Source organism: Salmo salar, chromosome ssa17 (assembly GCF_905237065.1).
Source record: "Salmo salar chromosome ssa17, Ssal_v3.1, whole genome shotgun sequence".
Lineage (NCBI taxonomy): Eukaryota > Metazoa > Chordata > Actinopteri > Salmoniformes > Salmonidae > Salmo > Salmo salar.
In genome coordinates, this window is record NC_059458.1 from 23487769 (window position 1) to 23512500 (window position 24732).

Here is a 24732-nt window from a genome sequence, read left to right on the forward strand (position 1 = left end):
CGCTGACCCTGGTGCTAGAGGGGGTACGCAGCTGGAGGTTGAATGTTTGAAAGGGTACGGGACTATAAATATTTTGGAAACCACTGCATTAGCCAAATCCTCACTATGGCCTCTGGGGAAAAGTACACGTATTCCCCCTAAAGGATTCCAGGATCTTGATGAACCCAGTGTGTCTACAGGACAGGTGGGCTGTATATTAGGACGGTGACTGATCTTGATGAACCCAGTGTGTCTACAGGACAGGTGGGCTGTATATTAGTACGGTGACTGATCTTGATGAACCCAGTGTGTCTACAGGACAGGTGGGCTGTATATTAGTACGGTGACTGATCTTGATGAACCCAGTGTGTCTACAGGACAGGTGGGCTGTATATTAGGAAGGTGACTGATCTTGATGAACCCAGTGTGTCTACAGGACAGGTGGGCTGTATATTAGTACGGTGACTGATCTTGATGAACCCAGTGTGTCTACAGGACAGGTGGGCTGTATATTAGTACGGTGACTGATCTTGATGAACCCAGTGTGTCTACAGGACAGGTGGGCTGTATATTAGTACGGTGACTGATCTTGATGAACCCAGTGTGTCTACAGGACAGGTGGGCTGTATATTAGTACGGTGACTGATCTTGATGAACCCAGTGTGTCTACAGGACAGGTGGGCTGTATATTAGTACGGTGACTGATCTTGATGAACCCAGTGTGTCTACAGGACAGGTGGGCTGTATATTAGTACGGTGACTGATCTTGATGAACCCAGTGTGTCTACAGGACAGGTGGGATGTATATTAGTACGGTGACTGATCTTGATGAACCCAGTGTGTCTACAGGACAGGTGGGCTGTATATTAGTACGGTGACTGATCTTGATGAACCCAGTGTGTCTACAGGACAGGTGGGCTGTATATTAGGACGGTGACTGATCTTGATGAACCCAGTGTGTCTACAGGACAGGTGGGCTGTATATTAGTACGGTGACTGATCTTGATGAACCCAGTGTGTCTACAGGACAGGTGGGCTGTATATTAGTACGGTGACTGATCTTGATGAACCCAGTGTGTCTACAGGACAGGTGAGATGTATATTAGGACGATGACTGATCTTGATGAACCCAGTGTGTCTACAGGACAGGTGGGCTGTATATTAGTACGGTGACTGATCTTGATGAACCCAGTGTGTCTACAGGACAGGTGGGCTGTATATTAGGACGGTGACTGAGTGATATAAAGGTTGCGTTTACACAGGCAGCCCAATTCCAATCTTTTTTTCACTAATTGGTCTTTCAACCTGCCAATAATTGGGCAAAAGATCAGATTTGGTCTGCCTGTGTAAACGCAGCCTTAGATAGTTAGATCAATCTGTTTTAGCTGAAATAATGACACACGTCCACTTATAGAAGAAAAGTGAGAATTGTCATAGTAATCAACAGAAAATCAGCTCAACCAAGATGGCCGCCCGGCAGGCACGTGTTATCATCAGCATTGGTCTGTACTCACTGATGAGTAGAGGTGTCCCTCCCCGTTCATGGCGATGTACAGACCCATCTTGACTGACTGGATGGCCACCACTCGAAGGCCCACTGGGATGAGGTTGAACAAAGCTAAGAGACAAATCAGCACAGTAAAGTGGATTGAGATTCTTACCGATAGAATACACATTATTGTGTGTGTGTGTGTGTGTGTGTGTGTGTGTGTGTGTGTGTGTGTGTGTGTGTGTGTGTGTGTGTGTGTGTGTGTGTGTGTGTGTGTGTAGCATACATATGCATCTATATAAGATTCAGATACTCAGTCAACCATGTGACACAGGTCCACACACACACGACTAGAATGGAACGATACAGTATGTACACGAAAGCTACCAGAACACTTAATCACATGAATGATCACGAGACGTGTATGAGACTTGACACATGCGTGTTGTAGCCGTGTGAGAAATGACATCAGTCACAGAGCCGTGTTCATCTGGACTTCTGTGTGTCAGTTCTCATTTGTCCATGTCTGACAAGTACTGCATGAGATCTGTGATTGGATGACTTCTGATAAAATGTCTGTCAGTGGGTTGACGGAGGTTGCCACTCAGCCACTCAATCTACCCTCCTCTGTGTGCGCATGTGTGTTCGTGCGGACTCACAGGAGTTAGTGCCGTCATCTTTGGTCCCGTCCAGACATCCATCTGGGTTCATCTGCAAGTAGTATCCCTGTCTGCAGTACAACCTGGTCACTATGCCCTTAAGCTGTGGATCTAGAGAGAGAGGAGAGAGGAGAGAGAGAGAGAGAGAGAGAGGAGAGAGAAGAGAGAGAAGAGCGAGAGGAGAAAGAAGAGAGAGAAAAGAGAGAGAAGAGAGAAGAGAGAGAGTCTCATTATTAAAAGGTGGGCTGGCTTCAGTGTAAAAGTTCTAGACTACATTATTCGGAGGTTTCTTTTATCTCCATGACAATATCAGTCTGTTTTCACAAAAAAAGAGCGAGCAGACAGACCGGAGCTCAGGAGAAAAAGCTCTTCATCTCAGAAATGTCTGAGAATGTCAGCATGTGTGTGCAACCCAGTCCCCACCCACACAGGCCCGCAACTTCATTATGTTCTCCCCCAACTCCCTGTCACAAAACAGCCAGAGAAAGAAACATGTCAGACAGAGGAACAGAGAGAGAAAGATAAGAGAAGGATTTTGCAACAGTGTTCTAGGGCTGAGGAGAAAGAGAAAAAGAATAAAGGAACAGAAAGGGAAGCCATGGATAAACACAGGTGAAATAGCTGGACCCAACACACACATACAGTGCATTAGGAAAGTATTCAGACCCGTTGACTTTCCCCACATTTTGTTACGTTACAGCCTTATTCTAAAATGGATGAAATGTTTTTTTCCCCTCATCAATCTACACAACATTCCCCATAATGACGAAGCAAAAAGAGGTTTCTGGACATTTTTGCAAATGTATAAATAAATTTAAAAAAACTGAAATATCACATTTACATAAGTATTCAGATCCTTTACTCAGTACTTTGTTGAAGTACCTTTGGCAGTGATTACAGACCAGTCTTATTGGTTATGACGCTACAAGCTTGACACACCTGTATTTGTGGAGTTTCTACCATTCTTCTATGCAGATCCTCTCAAGCGCTGTCAGGTTGGATGTGGAGCGTTGCTGCACAGCTATTTTCAAGTCTCTCCAGAGATGTTCGATCTGGTTCAAGTCCGGGCTTTAGCTGGGCCACTCAAGGACATTCACAGACTTGTTCTGAAGCCACTCTTGCGTTGTCTTGGCTGTGTGCTTAGGGTCGTTGTCATACTGGAAGGTGAACCTTGCTCCGTTCATCTTTCCCTCAATCCTGACTAGTTTCCCAGTCCCTGCCACTGAAAAACATCCCCACTGCCTGATGCTGCCACCACCATGCTTCACCGTAGGGATGTTGCCAGGTTTCCTCCAAATGTGATGCTTGGCATTCAGGCCAAAGAGTTCAATCTTGGTTTCATCAGACCAGAGAATCTTGTTTCTCATTGTCTGAGAGTCTTTAGGTGCCTTTTGGCAAACTCCAAGCGGGGTGTCATGTGCCTTTTACTGAGGAGTGGCATCCGTCTGGCCACTCTACTATAAAGGCCTGATTGGTGGAGTGCTGCAGAGATGGTTGTCCTTCTGGAAGGTTCTACCATCTCCACAGAGGAAATCTGGAACTCTGTCAGAGTGACCATCAGGTTTTTGGTCACCTCCCTGACCAAGGCTCTTCTCCCCTGATTGCTCAGTTTGGCCGGGCGGAAAGCTCTAGGAAGATTCTTGGTGGTTCCAAACTTCTTTCATTTCAGAATAATGGAGGCCACTGTGTTCTTGGGGACCTTCAATGCTGCAGACATTTTTTGGTACCCTTCCCCAGATCTGTGCCTTGTCACAATCCTGTCTCAGAGCTCTACGGACAATTCCTTTGACCTCATGGCTTGGTTTTTGCTCTGACATGCACTGTCAACTGTGGGACCTTATATAGACAGGTGTGTGCCTCTCCAAATCATGTCCAGTCAATTGAATTGACCACAGGTGGACTCCAATCAAGTTGTAGAAACATCTCAAGGATGATCAATGGAAACAGGATGCACCTGAGCTCAATTTAGAGTCTCATAGCAAAGGATCTGAATACTTATGTAAATAAGGTATTTCTGTTTTTTATTTTTAATACATTTGCAAACATTTCTAAAAAACAGTTTTCACTTTGTCATTATGGGGTATTGAGTGTAGCTTGATGAGGGAAAACATTTTTTTAATCGATTTTAGAATAAGGCTGTAACATAACAAAATGTGGAAAATGTCAAGGGGTCTGAATACATTCTGAATGCACCGTACACAGACTGCACCATCCTGCCTCACACACACACACACTCTCTCTCTGACTCTCGTTCTCCCTCTACACACACTCACACTCTACACACACTTTCTTTCACACAAACAGACCACACCCTCTTCTGAGTCTCTACAGCAATGTGGAGATCCCCTGTGAAGGTGTTGTTGGTTGTGGTGATGTGTGTGTGCCAGAGGAAAAAAGGTATGCTCCAATGAACATGATAGATTAGAACTGCAGACGAGACTGACCCAGTTTAGAAGAGCGAGAGAGGAAAATAGAGAGAGAGAGAGAGAGAGAAAGGGATTTTCCAGTTTTCACACCAGGGACAGGGGTGTGATGGGAGGAATGGTTACCAACTCTCTACACTAGTAGTCTGTCTGTTCAGCTCAACTTTCAACCACCTGAGAATATGTTTTAGATCTTAGACAACGTCTGGTCATTTTAGTTTGGGGGTGAAAAACCACTTTAACCGTCTATTACTAGAGTAGAGATGAGGAGATAGAGGTGGAGTCACTGAGATGAGAGTAGAGATGAGGAGATAGAGGTGGAGTCACTGAGACGAGAGTAGAGATGAGGAGATAGAGGTGGAGTCACTGAGACGAGAACAGAGTAGAGATGAGGAGATAGAGGTGGAGTCACTGAGACGAGAACAGAGTAGAGATGAGGAGATAGAGGTGGAGTCACTGAGATGAGAGTAGAGATGAGGAGATAGAGGTGGAGTCACTGAGATGAGAGTAGAGATGAGGAGATAGAGGTGGAGTCACTGAGATGAGAGTAGAGATGAGGAGATAGAGGTGGAGTCACTGAGATGAGAGTAGAGATGGGGAGATAGAGGTGGAGTCACTGAGACGAGAACAGAGTAGAGATGAGGAGATAGAGGTGGAGTCACTCAGATGAGAGTAGAGATGAGGAGATAGAGGTGGAGTCACTGAGACGAGAGTAGAGATGAGGAGATAGAGGTGGAGTCACTGAGACGAGAACAGAGTAGAGATGAGGAGATAGAGGTGGAGTCACTGAGACGAGAGTAGAGATGAGGAGATAGAGGTGGAGTCACTGAGACGAGAACAGAGTAGAGATGAGGAGATAGAGGTGGAGTCACTGAGATGAGAGTAGAGATGAGGAGATAGAGGTGGAGTCACTGAGACGAGACAGAGTAGAGATGAGGAGATAGAGGTGGAGTCACTGAGATGAGAGTAGAGATGAGGAGATAGAGGTGGAGTCACTGAGACGAGAGTAGAGATGAGGAGATAGAGGTGGAGTCACTGAGACGAGAGTAGAGATGAGGAGATAGAGGTGGAGTCACTGAGACGAGAACAGAGTAGAGATGAGGAGATAGAGGTGGAGTCACTGAGACGAGAGTAGAGATGAGGAGATAGAGGTGGAGTCACTGAGATGAGAGTAGAGATGAGGAGATAGAGGTGGAGTCACTGAGACGAGAGTAGAGATGAGGAGATAGAGGTGGAGTCACTGAGATGAGAGTAGAGATGAGGAGATAGAGGTGGAGTCACTGAGACGAGAGTAGAGATGAGGAGATAGAGGTGGAGTCACTGAGATGAGAGTAGAGATGAGGAGATAGAGGTGGAGTCACTGAGACGAGAACAGAGTAGAGATGAGGAGATAGAGGTGGAGTCACTGAGACGAGAGTAGAGATGAGGAGATAGAGGTGGAGTCACTGAGACGAGAACAGAGTAGAGATGAGGAGATAGAGGTGGAGTCACTGAGATGAGAGTAGAGATGAGGAGATAGAGGTGGAGTCACTGAGATGAGAACAGAGTAGAGATGAGGAGATAGAGGTGGAGTCACTGAGACGAGAACAGAGTAGAGATGAGGAGATAGAGGTGGAGTCACTGAGATGAGAGTAAAGATGAGGAGATAGAGGTGGAGTCACTGAGACGAGAACAGAGTAGAGATGAGGAGATAGAGGTGGAGTCACTGAGATGAGAGTAGAGATGAGGAGATAGAGGTGGAGTCACTGAGACGAGAACAGAGTAGAGATGAGGAGATAGAGGTGGAGTCACTGAGACGAGAGTAGAGATGAGGAGATAGAGGTGGAGTCACTGAGATGAGAGTAGAGATGAGGAGATAGAGGTGGAGTCACTGAGATGAGAGTAGAGATGAGGAGATAGAGGTGGAGTCACTGAGACGAGAGTAGAGATGAGGAGATAGAGGTGGAGTCACTGAGATGAGAGTAGAGATGAGGAGATAGAGGTGGAGTCACTGAGATGAGAGTAGAGATGAGGAGATAGAGGTGGAGTCAACGAGAACAGAGTAGAGATGAGGAGATAGAGGTGGAGTCACTGAGATGAGAACAGAGTATGAGGAGATAGAGGTGGAGTCACTAAGATGAGAGTAGTGTAGATTATGCTCTAGAAGGACTTCAACAGTACAGATTCACTTAGAGAGACCCATTTAAACACTGTTTAATCAAGTGTGTCAGGGCTTCCTCTAATACCTTAATGAGTCTCTCGCTCTCTCTCTGTGTGTGAGTGGTGTGTGTGTGTGTGTGTGTGTGTGAGTGGTGTGTGTCCTTATGGAAACCCTGTTCCGTATGAGTGTTAAATTAAGGAGTGTTACCAGACCCTTGACTTCCACTCAGAGACAGAGAGGGTATCAGGAAGACACATCTGTACCATAACTAGACTCTCTGAAAGATCCTCCTTTATGGATGGTTCATCCTGGGTCAGGTTTCCCTGAGCCTCTGTAGCATTACATAGTTCAAATCTGCACGGAGTCAAACATGACATAGAATGTGGGAAAAACAAAGCCCTTTTCCTAAAGTGTATCCCGTTTTCAATGGAAACACTTGGTCAAGACGACCCAAAACAGATACCAAATTCCCAAGCTTCAATAAATCTGACTAATGGAATTGTATTTCTTCATTTGGGGAATTCTGTCTGCTTCAACAGGTAGGGTCTATTTCCTTCCTCACTGACCTGCTGTGTGTTACTGGGGAGAAATTCCCATTTTCCCAGATCCTGTCTGTTACTAGGGAAACTGGTCCAGGATTCCCTCTTTGTATGGGTTGCCATGGATACAGTCTCGTGATTCCAATGTCCCTGTCTGCTTATCCAGAGGAAGGTATTCCCCCATCTTTGTCTGCGTTGTTCCAACGCCGCTAATCTCTGGTTATCCTCCCCATGATGATCCATATCATTTTAATCAAAATGATATTGATCTATTGAATAGAACATGTATTGAATAATGCCTGTCGCCATAAATCAAAATGTCAATATCATAAGATTCTGTATTGCACGAGAGCAATCATTACAGTAGTTGTCATCATTGGTAGGCTGCTCTAAATTAGGAATATCTGGACTCTACATGGGCTCTCAGGTCAACTACTGATGGTGGACGTTCCTGTAACATACATGTACTAGGAATTCTATGACCAATGATTGATTTCTGCTATTTGTGACTACTTGAAGGAAGGTGTAAGAAGGAAGAGCACATTTTCCACTACTTCAAGAAGCAGAAGAGGAGAGGGTGGCTTTTCCCAGTATTTGAACATTACCTATGAGAGAGGGAGAGAGAGAGAGAATGAAAGATGGAAAGAGGGAAGAGAGGCATAGATAGAGAAGAGGAGAGTCTATGTTTGCCCTTCAGAAAACCTTATGTGTGTGTCGCCAGGATTCAGACTCAGTCACGCAGTCAGAGTGGAGAGAGGAGAGAGGAGAGAGCCTGAGGATATATGGCCAGGCTTCAACCAGAAGCTACCACAGCTGGAAGCAGAGGCGAGGGAGGGAGGGAGAATAGTGGAAGGAGAGAGGAGGAGAGAAGGGAGATGAGTGGTGAGAGTGGAGTAAACAAGTTGTAAGGGAGGAAGGAGGAGAGAGGGAAAGAGAGAGAGGAAGGGAGAGGGGACAGTCTAAACATCACCATCACACTCTGAGCGATAAGAGTAAGGGATCATACCTCCCCTCCAACACACACACACACACACACACACACACACACACACACACACAGCCCTGTAAACTCTCTCAGATATCAGATAGGGATACCACAGAAGTTTTCATCTTTACATTCGGAAGATTCTTATATCCCTACACGTCAGCTGAGTGTATCAGAATGACTCCAGCCTTCTAGAACAGCTCTTGTTCATTTAGATGGTTGAGAATGTTCAGAAAGCAGATGGGAGAGAGTAGAGATTTGGAAAAGAGATTAAGATAGAGAGATATACTGTATCATAAACAGAGGAGACCCCGGAGAGAAAATGGTAGATGAAGGACAGAGAGAGGGGGAAGAGAGGGGGAGAGGAGGGGGAGAGGAGGGGGAGAGGGAGGGGGAGAGGGGCAGTAGTTCTTCTGGAATCAAAGCAGACATGACCTTTTCTCTGTCTTACTGAAAAATGAATCGGGAACAAAAGAGATGTTCAACAGATCAAAGCACCATTCCTTCTATCCCACTTTCCCTCTCTTCTTTCCATCCTTCTCTACTCTCCTCTTCCCTTCTTCCTTCACTCCCTCTCCTCCCCTTTTCATCCTTCTCTTCCTCTGTCCATCTCCTCTTTCTTTCTTTCTTTCTTTCTTTCTTTCTTTCTTTCTTTCTTTCTTTCTTTCTTTCTCTGCCCTCCCCATTATTCTCCTTTTCTCCCACTCTTCCCCTCTCTTCTTCCTTCAATCACTCTCATCCTTTCCCCTTTCCTCCTCCACCCCACCTCTCCTTGTTCTCCTCCTCCTCCTCTCTCTCTCCCTTCACACCTCTCCTCCTCCTCTCGTTCCTCTTACCCCCTGCCCACTCCGAGGTTAAGAAACCCTGAATTCATATTTCATTTTTGACAGGATGCTTGAGGCAACTCCCCTCAACTACACACACACACACGCATGCAGCCCATCTATAAGGCCACAGGTTGCACTGAATGTCATTGGCTTTGACAAAATGGCTGTCACTTGACTGAGGTTGCTGCGCTCACAGTCAGTCACCCCCTCTCTCTCTCCTGAGACCAGTCATGCCAGTTACCCCCTGCCATACTGAGCTTGTCATGATGTCATTTTCGTATTTTGGTGGTGTCAGCTATACTGTATGTATGAATCAAGATATGTCAAATTCAATAGACTACATTTCAAAACCTGTCTGTTCTTTGACTCAACCTGATTCAAGTTCTGTGATAAATAACTATCAAATGGCCAACAGTTTGGTGAGATATTTAATACGGCAACCTGATTCACCTATCCAGCCCTCAAACGTATTTTAATCTGTATGTAACACCTAACTGTAACATCGATTTTGTCTGACTCAAACCCTTCACTCAGAAAGGCAATCAGCAGTAAAGCAATCAATGAAAGATTAGGCTAGAAATCGATATTTTCCCACTTTAGTCTCAACTCCTAGGCTAATTAAAATGCGTAATTTGAAACCTTGAGAGGACGAGAGCGTCAATGTTATCACAATAACTATATTTGTAAGGAATGAAACTGCAATGTGGTCAAACTTACCGGCCACACTGCTTAGGCTACTTTCATTAACTACCTGTTTTTATTAATGCATGAAGGGGTAAACTATTGAACCGTTGGAGCTAACGTAAAGCTGCTCTCTCCCTCGCGCATAATGACAACCGTAACGTGTCCATGCGTCTCCCGCGCTTTCCGCTTAGCCCACACCTTGTCTCCGTAGCCTTCTCTTCTTCAAGCCGAAGATTCTCACTTTGGAGAAGATGTCGACCAAATTCCCGTTACAAAGTCCTTTATTCTTGTTGGGGCTTCGCCTCCGTCGGTGTGGCGTCGGCCGGTGGACTTGTTGTTCCCGTGCCTGTCTCTTCTGTCGTATCAAACCGCTGGCAATAGCTGCCATGTCTCAACCGAAACAACCCGGGGGAAAAGGAAACACAGAGCCCGGTTTCCCTTTGGGCACGGAGCGCAGACGGCACAACAAGCGATTATGTTCGGTCTGCAGCTACAGCCCCATAGTTGTGTCTATAAAATGTATCTTCTTTATCCGTCAGAAAAACATTTCGACACTACGCAATCAAGTCCAAATACCACATTTCGGCGAGGATACAGAACATTGCGTTGTCATTTTATCATGGCCATTCAACAACTAACAACCTGTCACCGTTGTTGTCAAATGATTTCCAATTTGACTGCGTGAATCCTTGTAGAGAAGGTTTTCCAAACTGACAACATTTCCGATATCCGTACTTGGTCATATTTTATCATTAAATATCTGTGACGTTTGATGTCACATAGTCCAAAAACACGAAAATAATTGTCGAAAGGTTTCGTTCTTCTCCTCGCCCAAAAATGTTTAACTACCTCCGGTCTTCTCCCGGTGATCGACTAAAATCAAGCCTATCGAAAATGTGAACATGCGAATTTGAAGCCACGCGCTAAAGGAGTCTGTCAGACATACTCTCAGAAACATACGGAGCGATTTTAACGTAATTATCTCTCGTGAAGGACGCAAGCTCCAGACGCTCCCCGGGTGGGGCTTGCTCCTTGGAAGAGAGGTGTGTGATGCCTGCCTCGGGCGCACAGATTCACCAAGTCCGTATGCAAATCCACCAGTCTCTTCTCCAAAAATAGAAAAAATAGAAACGAATAACGGAGGAGCACACTATGACCAAATCGGGATGATTGGAATCAAATAACTAAATAATAATAATCATAATATTGTCTTAAAAAAAAGGCCCGGAGGAACTTCTCTGCATCAGGTAAAATGGTGACGCAATCTTATTTCACGCTTCAGAAACTTCATCCAGCACGTCAGGACTGTTTTTCCTCGGTGAGAAGGGAAAGGGGACAGGACACGACTCCGCTTGGCTCATGAATTGCTTTCGGATATGAATAAGGAGTGAAAAAAGGTAGGCTACATCAAACGCTCTCCTTCAACTCATCAATCAAAGGAAACGGGAACAGCCAGACCATTCAGATGAAAACAAGAGTCTGTGCGTCAGACCAAAGCCCCCCCGTTCTGGAGAAACCTTTCGGAAAGAAATACCTTATAAATGACCACAAGCGAGTGAACGCCCTCCGCATAAACGTAACCATTAGCACTAGACACCGACTGAAACTTTAGACAGTATACTGTATTACTCCAACGCAAACTGTTGCTAATACATTGTATACACCGTCCGGACACTGATTGATATATCGTGTTGTGTATTTCGCAGGAAGCAGACACCGGGCCGGAGACGGACGTGTACCTGTATAGCCAACGTTGAGAATGTTTACAACTCATCTGATGTTAATCTTGATCAGATGAAAGATAGAGACCCAGCACATTGTCAAGTGGAGAACGTCCCCAAAATGTTTCATTAGCAATTGAATGTTATTTAGTATCGGCCTAGAAATATCACGTGCACGTGTAAAGAGATCCCAGTCAGCGGCACGCCTGTCTGCATTTAGTCACGTCCAAAAACACCGGACGGTTTAGAGAAGTGTTTTCACCCCTATACCCCCCAACACAATCATTGAGACACAATCCATAAAAGACGGCATTAAAACTTAAATCAAAATGGCAAAATAGTCAGTGTTATGTTATCTATAATACAATTAAACGAATCGATGGGCTGTAAAATCGAGGGAAAGTTGATCCTTTTGGTCAGTTGAATTCATTAACATGAGGAGAGCAGATTTTCTGACCGGCGCAAGCCACGTCTGATTTCAGCACCATGGGCAGCGACCGCGGCTTATTGTTCCACCAATCGCATGCTGTCTGCGGCTGCGCTGTGAGAAAACATGACCCTTGAGTTGAGGAGTAGCCTATAAATAATCCACGTGAAAATATCTCAAGACTAACTGGTATTTTCCTCATCATGTTAACCAAACTGCAAGCTAGCCTATTTTTAACCAGGTCATAAACAATTTAAACGTAGATAGCAGTGAGTCATCGTCTTCCCTGGTAGAAGAGTGTCTTTCTTCACCTGCTGCCTGGAAAAGGGACACGTCTGGAAAGGGCCCAATTGAAGCAGAGATGCGTGATCTCAATGGGGCTTCATCCTGGCTTAATTCAAGTTTTAATTGACTAAATATTTTCAACCCAAACGTGAGAATACCTCCTTCATGGGAGGTTATCCACTGTAGGTTGTTTCAATGTGCTTTCCGAGGATCGTTGTTACATTTCAGTAAAGGAATTGGAACTCTACAGAGCCATCTACATACAGTTGGTCTCTCTCTCCCAGTAATTAAATCATCTGGTCAAAACCATTCATTCAAGACAAACAGTTTGGCACATTTTCAATCACGTTTAGCTTAGTGGGGCACTTTCTTGAATCTGTATCGGCTTTGGTGGCAGAATTAACGTTTTAAAAATGCATGAACCAGCGTCGATTCACAGGAGAGATACAGTAGCCAGCCGGAGTGCTCTGAGCTGTACACCCGCCCCGTTTCCAGTTGAATAAATGAAAGGCCCACCGAACACAGACTCACTGAAGAATGAGAATTCGATGTGATTCTCCGTGACAGTTACAAGCCATTGACATTAATATTACACCGAAACAGAATTTACTTTTCAAAATTCAGAAGGCATAGCCTTTTCAAATCTGATGACGTTCAAAAAGGCTAAATGCCTCCAGGAGAGCTCCAGCCTCAGCCTACAGCAAAGGATTAGGTTGCCGAAAAATAAAGTAAAGCTGGAATTTGACCGCTTGAGGGCGCCAGAGTGTTCAGAAAAAGAAGGCGCTTGTAATAAGCAGACCAGGAGTTGACTCTTGCCGCTGTGCATCTAATCATCCTCTGCTGCAACACAGTAAGGTGCAGGTTGCATGAAATCTATCTCATTGAATCCTCTCCAGTTACTCTGTAGGCGTATAGAGTTATGGTACCACAGCCTACTTACCAGCAGGTCTTTTCACACTACAGTACTTACTGTTCATATGGTCAGACCTGGTGAATGGCATCCCATAACATGGTGTAATAGGAATGAATACCAACCAGCACACTGTCTGTCCCAAATGCTCTATCGCCACACACACACACACACACACACACACACACACACACACACACACACACACACACACACACACACACACTCATACAAGGCTGCATGCACACACATTGCACAGTGGGGAATGGAAATAAAACATCTTGTTGTCTTTGTGCTGATGTTTTTATCCAGGTCAACTGCTGTTGAGGATCATTAATAAATCAAAGCTTCCTGACTACATTTACATAAAAATTCATCCTTTCTCCTCATCTCAATATTCAAAAAAGCCTTCAAAAGGAAACGTTCAGCCTCTTCCCGGTCTGTGTAGTGAATAGGGAACGTTCAGCCTCTTCCCGGTCTGTGTAGTGAATAGGGAACATTCAGCCCCTTCCCGGTCTGTGTAGTGAATAGGGAACGTTCAGCCTCTTCCCGGTCTGTGTAGTGAATAGGAAACGTTCAGCCTCTTCCCGGTCTGTGTAGTGAATAGGAAACGTTCAGCCTCTTCCCGGTCTGTGTAGTGAATAGGGAACGTTCAGCCTCTTCCCGGTCTGTGTAGTGAATAGGGAACGTTCAGCCTCTTCCCAGTCTGTGTAGTGAATAGGGAACGTTCAGCCTCTTCCCGGTCTGTGTAGTGAATAGGAAACGTTCAGCCTCTTCCCGGAACTCTCTCTCTCTCTCTCTCTCTCTCTCTCTCTCTCTCTCTCTCTCTCTCTTTCTCTCCTCTCATGTCTCTCTCTCTCTCTCTCTTTCTCTCCTCTCATGTCTCTTTCTCTCTCTCTCTCTCTCTCTCTTTCTCTCCTCTCATGTCTCTCTCTCTCTCTCTCTCTCTCTCTCTCTCTCTCTCTCTCTCTCTCTTTCTCTCCTCTCATGTCTCTCTCTCTGTCTCTCTCTCTTTCTCTCCTCTCATGTCTCTCTCTCCCTCTCTCTCTCTCTCTCTCTCTCTCTCTCTCTCTCTCTTTCTCTCCTCTCATGTCTCTCTCTCTCTCTCTCTCTCTCTCTCTCTCTCTCTCTCTCTCTATGCCAAAGGGCCTCATTACTACATATGCAGATGAGTGTGTGAAAAAGAACGAGAGAAAGAGAAAGAGAGGGAGAGAGAGTGAAAGAGAGAAAGAGAGAGATGATGGAGAGAAGCTGCTGTGTTATATCCCTAGGGGAGTTGGCTATCTACCACATTTAAATCAATACATTAGCTGATCATTCTGTCTGTAGGACTGTTTCTGTGTGTATGCTATATCTTTCTTTGTCCTGCATCGTTTCCTTTTATATCCTTCCGAATGAGGTTATCGGAAAAAAGGGCAGAGAAGGATAAAGATAAAGGGATATTTTGTTTTCTGCAGAGGAGAGGAGAGCTCCCTCCATAGGTAACACAGGAGCACAGCACTCTTCCCCTCTCTCTCTCTCTCTCTCCATCCTCCTATCTTTGTTCTTTCTCTTTACAGAACCATAGTCTAAGCTGATATGATTGCACGAATGGAAACTTAATCATAATGAATGAATAACACCCTAGGAGTTATTAATACTGTAGGTGTGTTCATCAGAGAATGAGAATTAGACCATTATACAAAACTAGTATACAACGGAAAAGGCCATTATATTTGTTAGTGGAACAAGACATTTAGTGAAAATGAAAAGAACAATCAATCACTCTGCTAATGAAGGGATCCCCTTGGGTGTGAGTCATGGGTGGAGCGGGGGAGAGAGGGAGAAAGAGAGGCAGATAGAGGGAGAGAAAGAGAGGGGGGGTTGCAAATGATTCAAGACTCAGAAAGAGAAGGAAGACAGTGAGAGATAGCTGCATGGAAGGAGGGAGAGAAGGAGAGAGAGATAAAAGGAAGACAGAGAGAGAGGGATGGATAGAGAGAGAGATGAAGGAAGAGGGAGAGAGAGAGAGAAGTAAACACGTCACAGCTTCTACAGGTTTCCCTGTGGGGGCGTGGAGGGATAACCATCTCTCTCTTTTGCATACTGATGTGCTGAGTCATAGCACACACACACACACACACACACACACACACACACACACACACACACACACACACACACATCTCAGTTGATGAAGCCGGGACAGTCCTCCTGCAGTGCCACCCCTCTGTTACCTAGGTAACGCCTTGTGAATAACTATGAGGAACCTCTGGGCAGTAGACAATGGGAATAATGGAATGTTCTATATGGGAGGAGTCAGGGGTAATGGTCAGGCTACAGACAAAAGTGTCAATATTAGCCCACAACAAGTGATCTATAGGTGATTACGGGATGCCAAACTGACCTTAGATTAGTATTCCAGCTGAATACACAGAGAAACAGAGGATGCAAAGGGAAAGAACACTACCATGGACCCAACAATAACCAGACACACATGTTTGATGCTTTAACCAGACAAAAATAAAAATGGCATCATTTTTTATTAAACATTTATTTTGTGGAGTGGATGCTTCATTTTCACTAACCTCACATCTCTTGTAACCTTGCAATGACACAGAATAACTAACTAACAAGATGTTGAAAACGCCAAACAGATTAACAGAGACACTTCTGATGACTGAATATGCACCAAGTAACCCCAAAAAGCTTTTCTTTCTACACCAGTGCAAAAGCAGTGAAGAGGTTGAAAAAGGTTTTGAACAGCATCAACACAGGACATGTTAAATAATGGAGACTTGAACGCTACTCTAACTCACAGGCATTCAGGTTACTTTGCAGCATCCCTCCACCCAACTACTTGTGTTTACTAGCTTGCTCTCACACACAAACACATACACATGCACACGCACACTCACACTAGGCTATGTCTGTACCTGTACCACGAGGCTATGTCTGTACATGTACCACAGGGCTATGTCTGTACCTGTATCACAAGGCTATGTCTGTACTTGTACTACAGGGCTATGTCTGTACCTGTACCACAAGGCTATGTCTGTAGCTGTACCACGAGGCTATGTCTGTACCTGTACCACAAGGCTATGTCTGTACTTGTACTACAGGGCTATGTCTGTACCTGTACCACAAGGCTATGTCTGTACTTGTACTACAGGGCTATGTCTGTACCTGTACCACAAGGCTATGTCTGTACTTGTACCACGAGGCTATGTCTGTACCTGTACCACGAGGCTATGTCTGTACCTGTACCACAAGGCTATGTCTGTACCTGTACCACAAGGCTATGTCTGTACCTGTACCACGAGGCTATGTCTGTACCTGTACCACGAGGCTATGTCTGTATCTGTACCACAAGGCTATGTCTGTACCTGTACCACGAGGCTATGTCTGTACCTGTACCACAAGGCTATGTCTGTACCTGTACCACGAGGCTATGTCTGTACCTGTACCACAAGGCTATGTCTGTACCTGTACCACAAGGCTATGTCTGTACCTGTACCACGAGGCTATGTCTGTACCTGTACCACGAGGCTATGTCTGTACCTGTCCCACAAGGCTATGTCTGTACCTGTCCCACAAGGCTATGTCTGTACCTGTGACACCACCAAGTGGTCACATATCTCTAGTGCCCCCCAACCTCAGGTCACTTACTGATCTGAGGCCAAACCACACGACCAATAGCATTAGACACTTTATGGAACACAAAGCCTTCACTATCTCATCCTGGAATATCCAAGCCCTGAGGTCATCTGTCTTTGGCCTAAAGAGCAGGAACCTGGACTTCATCAAAGAAATCGGAAATACAGACATTGTCATCCTACAAGAAACATGGTATAGAGGAGACGGACCCACTGGTTGCCCTCTAGGTTACAGAGAGCTGGTAGTCCCATCCACCAAACTACCAGGTGTGAAACAGGAAGGGTATGCTAATTTGGTATATTAAATTAATCAAAACAGGAACATTTTACATTTGGCTAGAAATTCAAAAGGAAATGATCTTAACAGAGAAAAATGTCCTCCTGTGTGCTACCTATATCCTCCCTACTAGAATCCCCATACTTTAATGAAGACATATTCTCCATCCTGGAGGGGGAAATCAATCATTTCCAGGCCCAGGGACATGTACTAGTCTGTGGCGACCTAAATGCCATAACCTTCCGTGGCCTCCAACTGCTCTTAAATGCTAGTAAAACGAAAGGCATGTTCTTCAACCAATCGCTGCCTGCACCCGCCCGCCTGACTAGCATCACTACTCTGGACGGTTCTGACTTAGAATATGTGGACAACTACAAATACCTAGGTGTCTGGTTAGACTGTAAACTCTCAGTCCAGACTCATATTAAGCATCTCCAATCCAAAATTAAATCTAGAATCGACTTCCTATTTCGCAACAAAGCCTCATTCACTCACGCTGCCAAACATACCCTCGTAAAACTGACTATCCTACCGATCCTTGACTTCGGCGATGTCATTTACAAAATAGCCTCCAACACTCTACTCGGCAAACTGGATGCTGTCTATCACAGTGCCATTCGTTTTGTCACCAATGCCCCATATACCACCCACCACTGCGACCTGTATGCTCTCGTCGGCTTGCCCTCGACCCACTGGCTCCAGGTCATCTATAAGTATTTGCTAGGTAAAGCTCCACCTTATCTCAGCTCACTGGTCACCATAACAACACCCACCCGTAGCCCGCACTCCAGCAGGTATATCTCACTGGTCATCCCCAAAGCCAACACCTGCTTTGGCCACCTTTCCTTCCAGTTCTCTGCTGCCAATGACTGGAACGAATTGCAAAAATCGCTGAAGTTGGAGAATTATATTTCCCTCACTAACTTTAAGCATCAGCTATCTGAGCAGCTTACCGATCGCTGCAGCTGTACACAGCCAATCTGTAAATGGCCCATCCAACTACCTACCTCATCCCCATATTGTTTTTATTTACTTTTTTGCTCTTTTGCACACCAGTATTTCTACTTGCACATCATCATCTGCTCATCTATCACTTCTGTGTTAATTTGCTAAATTGTAATTACTTCGCTTCTATGGCCAATTTATTGCCTTACCTCCTTACTCCATTTGCACACACTGTATATAGATTTTTCTATTGTGTTATTGACTGTACGTTTGTTTATATTTAACTCTGTGTTGTTTTTTGTCGCACTGCTTTGCTTTATCTTGGCCAGGTTGCAGTTGTAAATGAGAACTTGTTCTCAACTGGCCTACCTGGTTAAATAAAGGTGAAATAAAAAATATTAATAAAAACGGACAAGAACCTGACACCCTCAGCACACAGGGGGACAAACACCTGCCTGGAGATGACAGCATTCCCTCCCCCACATGCCCCCCTAGGCACAACTATGACAACATAACCAACAAAACAACGAGTCACAACTCCTGCAGCTCGGTCACACGCAGGGGATGTACATAGTCAATGGTAGGCTTCGAGGGGACTCCTTTGGTAGGTACACCTATAGCTCATCTCTTGGCAGTAGTCCTGTAGACTACTTTATCACTGACCTCAACCCAGAGTCTCTCCGAGCGTTCACAGTCAGCCCACTGACACTCCTTTCAGACCACAGAAAAATCACAGTCTGCTTGAACAGAGCAATACGCAATCATGAGGCATCAAAGCCAAAGGAACTGAGTAATATTAAGAAATGCTATAGATAGAAGGAATGTAGTGTGGAAACCTAATAGTGAAGGTGTAAATTTGCCAGTAGAAATTGTTAACAGTATATTTGACCTCTCAGCTTCCCTATCTAATCTAAAAATTTCAAACAGAAAACTGAAGAAAATGAAAAACAATGACAAATGGTTTGATGAAGAATGCAAAAACCTAAGAAAGAAATTGAGAAACCTGTCAAACCAAAAACATAGAGACCCAGAAAACCTGAGTCTACGCCTTCACTATGGTGAATCACTAAAACAATACAGACATACACTACGGAAAAAGAAGGAACAGCACTTCAGAAATCAGCTCAATGTAATTGAAGAATCCATAGAATCTAATCACTTCTAGTAAAATTGAAAAACACTAAACAAACAACAAGAAGAATTATCTATCCAAAATGGAGATGTATGGGTAAAACACTTCTCCAATCTTTTTGGCTCTATAACACAGAACAAACATCAAAAACATATACATGATCAAATACAAATCTTAGAATCAACTATTAAAGACCACCAGAACCCACTGGATTCTCCAATTACCTTGAATGAGCTACAGGACAAAATAAAAACCCTCCAACCCAAAAAAGCCTGTGGTGTTGATGGTATCCTCAATGAAATGATCAAATATACAGACAACAAATTCCAATTGGCTATACTAAAACTCTTTAACATCATCCTCAGCTCTGGCATCTTCCCCAATATTTGGAACCAAGGACTGATCACTCCAATCCACAAAAGTGGAGGCAAATTTGACCCCAATAACTACAGTCGGATATGCCATCAACAGCAACCTTGGGAAAATCCTCTGCATTGTCATTAACAGCAGACTCGTACATTTCCTCGGTGAAAACAATGTACTGAGCAAATGTCAAATTGGCTTTTTACCAAATTATCGTACGACAGACCACGTATGCACCCTGCACACCCTAATTGACAAACAAACCAAAACAAAGGCAAAGTATTCTCATGCTTTGTTGATTTAAAAAAAGCCTTCGACTCAATTTGGCATGAGGGTTTGCGATACAAATTGATGGAAAGTGGTGTTGGGGGAAAATATGCAACATTATAAAATCCATGTATACAAACAACAAGTGTGTGGTTAAAATAGGCAAAAAACACACACATTTCTTCCCACAGGGCCGTGGGGGGAGACAGGGATGCAGCTTAAGCCCCACCCTACTAGAATCTGAAGTCAAATGTCTACTGTTTGCTGATGATCTGGTGCTTCTGTCACCAACCAAGGAGGGCCTACAGCAGCACCTAGATCTTCTGCACAGATTCTGCCAGACCTGGGCCCTGACAGTAAATCTCACTAAGACAAAATTAATGGTGTTCCAAAAAAGGTCCAGTCGCCAGGACCACAAATACAAATTCCATTTAGACACCATTGCCCTAGGGCACACAAAAAACTATACATACCTCAGCCTAAACATCAGCGCCACAGGTAACTTCCACAAAGCTGTGAACGATAAATTCTACAGCCACCTATGTAAAAGGAAGTGATTCCCAAACCTTCCATAACAAAGCCATCACCTACAGAGATGAACCTGGAGAAGAGCCTCCTAAGCAAGCTGGTCCTGGGGCTCTGTTCACAAACACAAACACACCCCACAGAGCCCCAAGACAAGAACACAACTAGACCCAACCAAATCATGAGAAAACAAAAAGATAATTACTTGACACATTGGAAAGAATTAACAAAAAAACTGAGCAATCTAGAATGCTATTTGGCCCTAAACAGAGTGCACACAGTGGCAGAATACCTGACCACCGTGACTGACCCAAACTTAAGGAAAGTTTTGACTATGTACAGATTCAGTGAGCATAGCCTTGCTATTGAGAAAGGCCACCATAGGCAGACCTGGCTCTCAAGAGAAGAAAGGCTATGTGCACACTGCCCACAAAATGAGGTGGAAACTGAGCTGCACTTTCTAACCTCCTGCCAAATGTATGACCATATTAGAGATACATATTTCCCTCAGATTACACAGATCCACAAAGAATTTGAAAACAATCCCGATTTTGATAAACTCCCATATCTACTGGGTGAAATACCACAGTATGCCATCACAGCAGCAATATTTGTGACCTGTTGCCACAAGAAAAGGTCAACCAGTGATGAACAAAAATCATTGTAAATACAACCCATATTTATGTTTATTTATATTCCCTTTTGTACTTTAACCATTTGCACATCGTTACAACACTGTATATATACAAAATATGACATTTGTAATGTATTTATTCTTTTGGAACTTCTGTGAGTGTAATGTTTACTGTTCATTTTCATTGTTTATTAGACTTTTGTATAATATCTACTTCACTTGCTTTGGCAATGTTAACATATGTTTCCCATGGCAATAAAGCCCCTTGAATTGAATTGAGAGAGAGAGAGAGAGAGAGAGAGAGAGAGAGAGAGAGAGAGAGAGAGAGAGAGAGAGAGAGAGAGAGAGAGAGAGAGACAGAGAGAGAGAGAGAGAGAGAGTTACTTTAAAATGTAATCTATTACTGATTTAACAGGCTGGAGCGAAACCTCTTCCTCTCCCTCCTATTCCTCATCCTCTCCCTCCTCTTCCCTTTACTCTCCCTCCTCTTCCTCTCCCTCCTCTTCCTCTTCCTCTCCGTCCTGTTCCTCTCAGCCAGGGAACTAGGCTGAGTACTGTTGCTATAAAAAGACATTCTGAAGCACTGAATGTCCAAACAAGTGCTACCCCTCCCTCACACACATTCACCATCCAGTCAGTAACCTCTCTGTAACATGATGGGCTGTCATTCACCATCCAGTCAGTAACCTCTCTGTAACATGGTGGGCTGTCATTCACCATCCAGTCAGTAACCTCTCTGTAACATGGTGGGCTGTCATTCACCATCCAGTCAGTAACCTCTCTGTAACATGATGGGCTGTCATTCACCATCCAGTCAGTAACCTCTCTGTAACATGGTGGGCTGTCATTCACCATCCAGTCAGTAACCTCTCTGTAACATGGTGGGCTGTCATTCACCATCCAGTCAGTAACCTCTCTGTAACATGGTGGGCTGTCATTCACCATCCAGTCAGTAACCTCTCTGTAACATGGGGGGCTGTCATTCACCATCCAGTCAGTAACCTCTCTGTAACATGATGGGCTGTCATTCACCATCCAGTCAGTAACCTCTCTGTAACATGGTGGGCTGTCATTCACCATCCAGTCAGTAACCTCTCTGTAACATGGTGGGCTGTCATTCACCATCCAGTCAGTAACCTCTCTGTAACATGGTGGGCTGTCATTCACCATCCAGTCAGTAACCTCTCTGTAACATGGTGGGCTGTCATTCACCATCCAGTCAGTAACCTCTCTGTAACATGGTGGGCTGTCATTCACCATCCAGTCAGTAACCTCTCTGTAACATGGGGGGCTGTCATTCACCATCCAGTCAGTAACCTCTCTGTAACATGGTGGGGCTGTCATTTACCATCCAGTCAGTAACCTCTCTGTAACATGGTGGGCTGTCATTCACCATCCAGTCAGTAACCTCTCTGTAACATGATGGGCTGTCATTCACCATCCAGTCAGTAACCTCTCTGTAACATGGTGGGCTGTCATTCACCATCCAGTCAGTAACCTCTCTGTAACATGATGGGCTGTCATTCACCATCCAGTCAGTAGCCTCTCTGGATGTAACATGGGGGGCTGTCATTCACCATCCAGTCAGTAACCTCTCTGTAACATGATGGGCTGTCATTCACCATCCAGTCAGTAACCTCTCTGTAACATGGTGGGCTGTCATTCACCATCCAGTCAGTAACCTCTCTGTAACATGATGGGCTGTCATTCACCATCCAGTCAGTAACCTCTCTGTAACATGGTGGGCTGTCATTCACCATCCAGTCAGTAACCTCTCTGTAACATGATGGGCTGTCATTCACCATCCAGTCAGTAACCTCTCTGTAACATGGTGGGCTGTCATTCACCATCCAGTCAGTAACCTCTCTGTAACATGGTGGGCTGTCATTCACCATCCAGTCAGTAACCTCTCTGTAACATGGTCGGCTGTCATTCACCATCCAGTCAGTAACCTCTCTGTAACATGGTGGGCTGTCATTCACCATCCAGTCAGTAACCTCTCTGTAACATGGTGGGCTGTCATTCACCATCCAGTCAGTAACCTCTCTGTAACATGATGGGCTGTCATTCACCATCCAGTCAGTAACCTCTCTGTAACATGATGGGCTGTCATTCACCATCCAGTCAGTAACCTCTCTGTAACATGGTGGGCTGTCATTCACCATCCAGTCAGTAACCTCTCTGTAACATGGTGGGCTGTCATTCACCATCCAGTCAGTAACCTCTCTGTAACATGGTGGGCTGTCATTCACCATCCAGCCAGTAACCTCTCTGTAACATGGTGGGCTGTCATTCACTGATTACGTCTATGGTCCATTCATGTTCCATTGATGACATCTGCCAATCAATCAAGTTACAGTAATGGCACCTGTGGTCCAATGACGATTCAGTGATGATGTTGTAAGGCCTTGCAAATAAATGGGCCTAAATAAAACCTAATCTCCTTTCTTCCTCTCTCTCCTCCACCTCTCAACCTCTCCTTCCATGTCTATTTCCTCTCCTCTCTCTTCTCTCCTCCACCTCTCAACCTCTCCTTCCATGTCTATTTCCTCTCCTCTCTCTCTCCTCCACTTCTCAAACTCTCCTTCCATGTCTATTTCCTCTCCTCTCTCTCCTCCACCTCTCAACCTATCCTTCCATGTCTATTTCCTCTCCTCTCTCTCTCCTCCACCTCTCAACCTTTCCTTCCATGTCTATTTCCTCTCCTCTCTCTCCTCCACCTCTCAACCTCTCCTTCCATGTCTATTTCCTCTCCTCTCTCTCTCCTCCACCTCTCAACCTTTCATTCCATGTCTATTTCCTCTCCTCTCTCTCCTCCACCTCTCAACCTCTCCTTCCATGTCTAATTCCTCTCCTCCTCTCAACCTTTCCTTCCATGTCTATTTCCTCTCGTCCTCTTTCTCCCCTTCACATCTCCCTTTCTCTCCTCCTGTCTTTGTCTGTCTGTCTGGAGGTGAGTTAGAGGTCCTGTTGAGGGTCGATGGGGGTTTGGCTCCTAAAGGCCCACACTCTGCTGCCTCAGGGAATCAAGTTCTCCTGAGTGATGGCTTTGGGGACCTGTGTGTGTGTCTGTGTGTGTGTGTCTCTGTGCGTGTGTGGCTCAGATTCTCCTGAGTTCTGTATTTGGGGTCTAGAGAGGCCATTGGGGAGATGCGAAACACAGCAAAAGGTGTATGCATGTATGAACCTGCATGTGTGTTCACCTCAACCTTAGAATAGGTTGAGGATAGTATGACCTAATATCACCTCTCATCACATCCCTACTCCTGTGTCCATATTGTTAGTGTCACGTCACTTCATACACAACCTGTTATGATCCATGTCACCTTTCCTTCCATCTACCAGGCTGAACTTAGTAATGACACCAGTAATGATAGAACCCCATAAACAGGAGGAAGGAGGATGGACTATAATGGACTTGATTTGGTTCACCTGGTACTCAGAAGGAACTAGCTTGGAACACGCCATCTACCTTCTCTAGTTTCACCTCATACCTCTTTTCACAGAGAGATTATAAACCCATTAACTCAATCCCATCTCGTTACTCTGCACTACAAAAGGTGCAGCTACACTAATATTTAGACCTAATGCTGCATCCCCATAATCCAATAATCTGATGATATGCCGACATTTAAGGATGAGAAGGACTAGAGACGGTATGAAAGAGACCTGGTGCTGTATGTACCAAGTGTCTCAGAGTCGGAGGGCTGATTTAGGATCAGTTTTGCCTTGTAGATCACAATGAATTAGATTACATATACAGAGGGGACCTGACCCTAGATCAGCACTCCTACTCTGAGATGCTTGATACATATGAATCCTGAGGTGTTCAGGGCTGACAGGTATACAGCTGTAAATATCCTGCATTTATTATTAGTATACAGGT

The 24732-nt window shown here is 44.8% G+C and overlaps 1 protein-coding gene across 2 annotated transcripts in view; it reads right to left on the reverse strand.

The window, feature by feature from the left end:
* LOC106575461 (fibroblast growth factor 14) overlaps nt 1-24732 on the reverse strand; it is an 89438-nt gene that overhangs the window by 42472 nt on the left and 22234 nt on the right. Inside the window, exons 1-3 of one of the 2 annotated variants that reach the window (XM_045699075.1) lie at nt 9924-10896; nt 2128-2238; nt 1494-1597 (exon numbers count right to left, since the gene is read on the reverse strand). In XM_045699075.1, coding sequence (XP_045555031.1) covers nt 1494-1597; nt 2128-2238; nt 9924-10113 — 405 coding nt within the window. In that variant the 5' untranslated portion in view covers nt 10114-10896. Of the gene's footprint in view, nt 1-1493; nt 1598-2127; nt 2239-9923; nt 10897-24732 lie in introns of those variants that run through there. The other variant, XM_045699074.1, reaches the window with a different exon arrangement.